The 7648-nt window shown below is 31.3% G+C and overlaps 2 protein-coding genes across 3 annotated transcripts; one reads left to right on the forward strand and one right to left on the reverse strand.

Annotated features, from left to right (window-relative positions):
• Window positions 1-732: 732 nt before the first annotated feature.
• On the forward strand, window positions 733-1866 carry LOC108835882 (uncharacterized). Its single transcript, XM_056985912.1, has 3 exons — window positions 733-751; window positions 820-1093; window positions 1570-1866. The coding sequence occupies exons 1-3, from the start codon at window positions 733-735 to the stop codon at window positions 1850-1852; spliced, it is 576 nt and encodes a 191-aa protein (XP_056841892.1). The 3' UTR covers window positions 1853-1866.
• Window positions 1867-1889: 23 nt separating this feature from the next.
• Window positions 1890-4376, reverse strand: LOC108835881 (bifunctional L-3-cyanoalanine synthase/cysteine synthase D1). Of its 2 annotated transcripts, none has more exons than XM_018609103.2 (11): window positions 4282-4376; window positions 3830-3885; window positions 3634-3743; window positions 3487-3544; window positions 3148-3411; window positions 2930-3067; window positions 2791-2842; window positions 2583-2662; window positions 2424-2483; window positions 2268-2348; window positions 1890-2145 (listed from the first exon to the last, which is right to left on the reverse strand). In XM_018609103.2, exons 2-11 carry the CDS (start codon window positions 3860-3862, stop codon window positions 2056-2058), a joined length of 966 nt encoding a protein of 321 aa, XP_018464605.1. In that variant the 5' UTR covers window positions 3863-3885; window positions 4282-4376; the 3' UTR covers window positions 1890-2055. The 2 variants fall into 2 exon arrangements, with proteins under 2 accessions (XP_018464605.1, XP_018464606.1); XM_018609104.2 differs by having other exon boundaries at window positions 4220-4311.
• Between the last annotated feature and the right edge of the window lie 3272 nt (window positions 4377-7648).

Here is a 7648-nt window from a genome sequence, read left to right on the forward strand (position 1 = left end):
GGGTTGCGTATCAAGAAGAGCTCCGATTTCTCCCTCATGGCGTACTGTGACAGCGATTGGTCTGGTTGCCCTGAGACAAGGCGCTCCACAACAGGATTCTGCACTATCTTCGGCTCTAACTTGGTGTCTTGGTCAGCGAAAAGACAAGAGACAGTGTCTCGATCTTCAACGGAGGCTGAATACAGAGCCATGGCAGAAACGGCTCAGGAGATCACATGGATTTCTCAACTCCTCCGTGATCTGCAGATACCTCAGGACAAGGCCACTCTTCTCTTATGTGATAACCTGTCGGCGGTGTATCTGAGTACTAACCCCGCTCTACACAAGAAGTCTAAGCATTTTGAGCGCGACTGGCATTACATAAGGGAGAGAGTTGCACTAGGATTGATCGAGACGAAGCACATTCCGGCGGCATTGCAGGTAGCAGATATCTTCACGAAAGCTCTGCCGCGGAAAGTTTTTGAACATCTTCGAAGCAAACTTGGAGTAGAAGAAACTCCTACGCCAAGTTTGAGGGGGGGTATTGGAGATAAGGCCCAGTCTAAGGCCCATACGACATCAATGGACTCAGATGAAGCAAAGCCCACAGCGCTTCTGATTCAACGGTCATCCTCTTCACCTTTGTCGTATTGCAGAACAGAGCAACTCGGTACGGCTTCACAGCTGGTTCATACGCACAACGCCTTTGATCCTCTTCTAACGTGTAGTGATGTAGGATAAGGTTGTTGTGTGATGCTTTATCTTTACAGCTGTAAATAGGGTTTGTGTAGATCCTTCGGAGTGTCTCTATATAATGAGCCTCCACTCCATTGATGTAAGATTGTCCAATCTTAATAAAAGTATTATTTTCACATATTGATCTCTCAAGAATTACTCTCCGGCCGTTCGCTCTAACGGATGCTCACGATTTCTTGAGATGGGCCGGCGATGTTCGAGTGACCGGGAATCTACGTTGGCAGACTTTGACATCGGAAGAGGAAGCTCTAGTCTTTATACGAGACGTATGCATGCCACATCCATGGAGGCGTTCCATCTGCATCGATGACCGTTCGATCGGATTCATCTCAATCTTCCCCGAGGCCGGCGATGATAGGTACAGTTACTTATAGTTATAGCCACTGGATTATTAATATTCTCTAAAACATATAGTCCGATATACTATATGATTTCATTTTATGGCATATGTGACCTTGGTCCATATCAATGTTCAAGAAACTGTTAGTGTTAGTTAGACGTTTTATTTAAAAAATTAGTGAATAAAAGTAGGTGTTTAGGTGCCATTTAAACCGATTTCTTAAAAATAGTTTTTGAAAAATTATTTCGTTTATAATATATTTACCAACTAAGACAGAAATTCTTAAGTTCCTACTAAATCGATTCTTATAACACTGATCCAAATGAACTGAATTATATCATTTCAGACTCAACAAAATTTCAGATCTATGTAAGAGAAAACATATAGCATAAGAGTAAAAGTTATATCAAACATTCACTAACAATTGCTTTTAAGTTGTATATTTTCATTATTTGAGCACATGTAAATATCTTCTTACAATTGCATATTTGAAGATTCAAAGCACATATTGGATATGGATTATCTCATGAATATTGGGGAAAAGGAATAGCAACAAGAGCAGTGTCAGTTGCAGTACCACAGGTGTTCAATGACTTGCCTCATGTTTTGAGGCTTCAAGCTTTTGTGCAAACACAAAACAAAGCATCTCGAAGAGTTCTCGAGAAGGTTGGGTTTCAGAAAGAAGGTTTGCTCAGGAAGTACAGTAATGTCAAAGGTGAAATCCATGATGTGTTTGTTTATAGTCTCTTGTCCTCTGATCTACTCCCTCTTCCATAATCCTCAAGTAATATGGATTTAAGATTATAGGTAGTCGTTATATAACTAATAATGTTGTAATTCAATATATATTTGAAAACGAATATGGTTTGGGTGATAATCGTTTGAAATATCAAGAAACAATGGTTTAAAGGGAAACTAAACCAGCGAGGAAATAAATACCAAACTGAACCAAGCCAGGTCATGTTTGTTGTGTGTAAGCCTCATTCAAATGTTAAACTCTCTGCTTCACGTCTCACTGAGTCGAACAATTGAGTCGATAAGTAACGTTCCCCACCGCTAGGGAAAACTACCTGAAAACCGGACACTAATCTTTAAAAACCGGTCTGACTTTTGGTTAAGGAAGACCAATTATGACAAAAAGCTATATGACTAATGTAATTTGTGTTGCAAGTAATAAAACTCTATCACTTACAACTATAAGCTTCCCGGCGTTTTCTGGCCGTTTTGCCACCTTAATAGCAGCGGCTGCAGCAGCTCCGGAAGATATACCCACCTACCAGATGATGACATTTATCAGAAACGCTAAACAAAACATAACTATTTAAACCGATTTAACCATAGATTGTACCAGTAATCCTTCTTTTAGGGCAAGAAGTCTGGCTGTTTCAATAGCTTCCACGCTTGTAACCTGAAGAAAACAATTTGAAGATTACAAAGATCTCAGTCTCTGACATCTCATCTCAAAAAGAAAAAAAGAGATTAAAAAATAAAATCTCAGCTACATTACTTGAATGATTTCATCAACAACGTTGAAATCCAAATTGTCCGGTACGATACCAGCTCCAATACCTTGGATCAAATGTGGACCTAGAAACCACGAACCGTGTTGTTTAAGTGACCACGAAAGAGACTTGAACAGCAAGGAAATCCACCAACTAATGATGGTCTACTTAGGTATTTACATTAAACTCAAAGATCAAAAACAAACTCTTTACCAGGTTGGCCTCCACTGAGTACTGCACTCTCGGTAGGTTCCACTCCATAAACCTGTTGATAAACAACAAGTGCTCAAGAAAGAAAAATAAACTAAAATGTTTCTCTTGATATATGACTTTTGACTTTTAATTTGTGTACCTTTAAGTCTTTATTCTTCTCCTTGAGAAACTTTCCTGATCCGGAAATGGTTCCACCGGTCCCAACACCGGCCACCAATATATCTACTTCCCCTGCAGAGTCTCTCCATATCTCTGGACCCGTGGTTCGATAATGAGTCTGCATAAATACCATTTTAGTATAACAAAAAGAAGATCAAAGGAAAACATAACTGGAGAAGAGAATCTATATGTACGTACTTGAGGGTTTGAAGGATTCTTGAACTGGTGTAGTATGATACCATCTGGAGTCTTGCTTAATATCTCCTCGGCTTTGTCGAGTAATCCTGGAACGCCAGTTTTCGTGTCTGTGAGGTGAACCTCTGCACCTAATGCTAATAGAATGACCTTTCTTTCAAGGCTCATTGTTTCAGGCATTGTGAGCACAACCTTGTAGCCTCTAGCTGCCCCAACAAATGCTAAACCGATCCCAGTGTTGCCAGAAGTTGGCTCAATCAATGTGCTCTGAAGTAGTAGTAGTAATATCACCAAGATTTTAGCAATAAGGGATGATTTTAGTAGAAAACGGATTGTTGTTACCTTGCCGGGAGTAATAAGTCCCTTGTCTTCTGCATCTTTAATCATGCCATATGCAATTCTGCTCATTCCAAGAAAAAACAAAAAATAATATCAGAAAACAAATGTATAGAGTTAAACAAGAGAGAGTGTTTTGCAAGTGAGATATACCGTTCCTTGACACTAGAGCAAGGCTCCATCATCTCAAGCTTAGCGGCGATACGGGCAACACAACCATCTACGATGTTGTTCAGATACACCATTGGAGTGTTACCTATCAACTGTCAAAGAATTGCAAAAACACATGAGACTAACTAAGACAATGTTCTTCCTTTTTTTCTCAATGGAGCAAAAGATTTGGATTTACTTGAGTAACGTCATCCTTGATAGAGCACTCCATGCTAATAATGGTCTTTGATATTTCTACAAGAATATAATTTCCCCACAAAAATTAAAATTGAAGAATTAAAGACACATTCTGTAAGTACAATTTTAAGAGCAAAAGGTCTATGAATTATTCTGTCAAACTCGATAGCAAACCAAGATTAAGAAACAGATTTGAACATTGGAAAACATGACTATAGATAGAACTAATATCAAGATGTAACAAATGAGTTTCTCAGTGACTGAGTAATGCAAAACGCTCGCGTTCTTGAACTGAAATTATACATGAGGAGGTGAAACTAACTATTCAAGTTGGAAAAATTACGAGGGAACAAAGGAAGAAGAGGTACAAAGAGACTGGAGAGCTCTTTACCAAGTACGAGATCTAATCTGAGAAGAAGAAGTTGAAGATCGAATGAGTGAAAAGGTACTTGCCTTAGACAAAGACTCTACGGAAACGAGAAGAGAATGCCTTTTCTCGAAAAAAAAAAAGACTCCAGGGAAACAGATAAACGGGATCAATTATTAAAGTACAGAGCAATCTACTTTATTAAAATAGAAGTACACATATAGAAATACTCTTAGTTTTTTCTATTATTTACAAGCAAATGCCACTGAGAATTTAATTAAATTAACTAATTTAATGGTTGTCTTTTTGTCTTTTTTGGATGGATTAATACTGTCCTAAAATAGATTTAACAACCTCGACTAATTGAAACAATATCGCAAGTACACGATTAATGCCATAAAATCCCAAAAGGTATCGTATGTTGTTTTGCCTTGGCTTGAGTTATGCCTCACTTCATTTTAACTTCACTTCTATATTAAATCAAAACTTTTACTTAATCCCTCTTTAATTCACATTGAGCTGTTCGTATGAATCTTTGGGCCACGAAGAATTGAAGACATACCTCTCCAAAAATCATTGCACGTCACTAATATAAAAATCTACATAAATACTTTTATGTATAAACTTCGAACCAACTTCACAATCTTCAAATCAGACCTAAGCTTTCCCAAATCAATTTTTATTTAAAATTAAAAGAAATTAACTTTAATGGTCTTTCATAATCTATAAACGAATGTTAACTATAAATATAGTGGCATAAATATCGCAAACTATCACATTTAAGTACATAATATATTCAAATTTTGACCAGAATAAAATCTTAATTACCAAATTTATGGAATTAAATGGAAGATTCTTACGAATAGCTCTATGTGATTGAACTAATAGTTCTATGTTACAAAATAAAATTCACTTCATCTATATAAAATCACATTGAAATATTACTGTATAAGACATAAAGATATACCTTAAAAAAAATCTATGGAGGTCATTAGTATAAAAAATACCACATTTTAAAAAATTATAAACTTCAAATCAAACTACGAAATCAATAAGACAATAACCAAATACAAAATCCACCTAAGTTTTGTCAACAAACCAAATCACAAGCGAATCTTCTTTATTTTTCCAAACAAAAAATCAGTGTCGATTTTAATTACCTAAAATATATCGCCATGATTAACTCTACCTATCTAAATTTAAGTACATTAAAATTAAATACATTTCGTTACTAAGAAAATCTTGGGTTGATATTAGGGACACGAGTTATTCTTAAAAATAACTCAGAGAATTATGTATGTTAGCTAATATTATAAATGTAAATATGCTAATCCAATAGATTTTTTTTAGATTCACAACTATTTTTCCAATAAAAGTAATTTTACAAATTTTTCATAGTGTATTAATATTTGTAATATAAATAAAAAAATTAATTTATCAACTTTGTATACCTTACTAACTAATATTCTCTTTCATATTGTCAAATTGAAAAATATAAAATTATACATAGGATAAACATGACTCTAATTATATATATATATATATATATATATATTGGATTGTTTATGATACTAAATATCAGTTACATGTTAAATTGATGACACAAAACAAATAATAAATGTACTATAATCATTTTTTAAACTTCATCTAATAATTGTTTTTAAACAAATATAAGCACATGTGCGGTCGCGGAAACCAGAAACGCAAATATATTTGAACCAAATCCGAGTGAGTATCAAATATCCATTCTTAACTTAATCAATGTAAAACGGTCAAATATTATTTAGTATAAAAACTAAAATAGATAATTAATACTCGTGCGGTCGCACGGGTCAAGGGCTAGTAATTGCTTTAAACAAAGTGAAAATGACAACTGGAGCTCGTGTGTACATTAAAAGCTCTATAAATAATAATATTGAAATTAATAAATTTTATTAATTCATAGGATTACTAGGTGTTTTGCCCGCACTTGCGGGCTCAATAGTCTTAAAAATATAAAAATATACTATAAATTCAAAAATCTTAAAAAAAATTTCTCATGTTTTAAAATATTTAATAACTAACTAAATAGTAATTTAATATTCAATATCTTTTATTCCAATAAAATATCTTTTGTTACGTAAAATAAACTTAAAATATCTATATATAAATAAATTATATTTATTTTTAAAATATATGATGTTAAATATTTTGGATAATATAATATAAAATCTTGTGGATAATGATGAATACCAAACTAATTATTTTTTAATTTATGGGTAATTATATATTAACTAATATAACCTAATTATTTATTAATAATAATACAAAATTTCAACACTCTAAATTTAAATGTGAGAGCGAAATAATTATTTTTAGATAACAACACAATATATAAGAATTATCTTATTTAAAACTATTTTATATCTTATTTTAAAACTTTTATAATAGAAATAATTATTTTAAGATAACAATACAGTATATAAGTTATCTTATTTTATTTAAAAAATAATATGATTAATATAAATTTGTTTTTAATTATATATACAAATTCATTAAAGATAATATTCAAACAGAAAAAATTTGTTGACAAACAAAACATTAATGTATAATGTATAAGATAAGAACATTTTTTATCTATTTTTCTATTGTTATTTTCATTTCTAAATGCAGAAATTTCTGTTTTCCTATAAAATATTATTTTTTATTATAAAATCATAATTATAATGGTCTTTTAACTTTAATAATTATAGATAAAAAGCACTTGTGGAAATACTTTTTTATATAAAAGTAGAATCACATTTTTCTTTACATAATAGTCTTTAAAAGAATTTTAATTTAAACAAAATCATAATTTTGTAGAACTCTTGAAAATGTGTTTGGAAAAGAAAATACAAATATTTGGTACTTGTCGTAAATAAAAAATTAATAATTTCAAAATATTTTCTTTTGAAGGTAGATATTTTGAAAATATATTTAAAATATAATTTTCATTCCTAATAAAATATTTTGAAAAAATAAAGACAAATAAATGTTAAATTTTCTACTTAAATAACTAATAATTTTTTTTGCGACTGAATAATAAAAAGAAAATACCCCAAAAATCACTTTAACAAACAAATATAAATAAATGTATTGTTATTGCTTATATAACTCGTTAATAAATTTAATAACTTAAAAAAATGTCCCATGACAGATTACATTTATAAAAATAGAAATATATTTTTTATTAAACTATTTTAATATTTTAGTTTAATGATAAATCCAATTATTATATGTGTATATATATTAATAATTATAAAAATTAACAAATAAGAAAGAAAAATATAGATAAACATAAAAATAAATACATGGAATTGTTTTTTTTTTCAAACACGTTTTCATATAATTTTTTGAGATAATATTTATAATATAATTTGAGATATTTTTTCAAGTAAGTTATTTTTTAAGTTCTCCAGAAATATTAGATCTTAA

This window comes from Raphanus sativus, chromosome 5 (genome assembly GCF_000801105.2).
Source record: "Raphanus sativus cultivar WK10039 chromosome 5, ASM80110v3, whole genome shotgun sequence".
NCBI classification, from domain to species: Eukaryota; Viridiplantae; Streptophyta; class Magnoliopsida; order Brassicales; family Brassicaceae; genus Raphanus; species Raphanus sativus.

Coding starts and splice junctions, on each gene's coding strand:
- LOC108835882 (XM_056985912.1), top strand. Junction 1,094..1,569: donor CCCGAGGCCGGCGATGATAG/GTACAGTTACTT, acceptor GCATATTTGAAG/ATTCAAAGCACATATTGGAT.
- LOC108835881 (XM_018609103.2), bottom strand. CDS start 3,862: ATGGAGTGCTCTATCAAGGATGACGTTACTCAA. Junction 3,744..3,829: donor TCAAGGATGACGTTACTCAA/GTAAATCCAAAT, acceptor ATTCTTTGACAG/TTGATAGGTAACACTCCAAT. Junction 2,484..2,582: donor TTGTTGATGAAATCATTCAA/GTAATGTAGCTG, acceptor TGTTTTCTTCAG/GTTACAAGCGTGGAAGCTAT.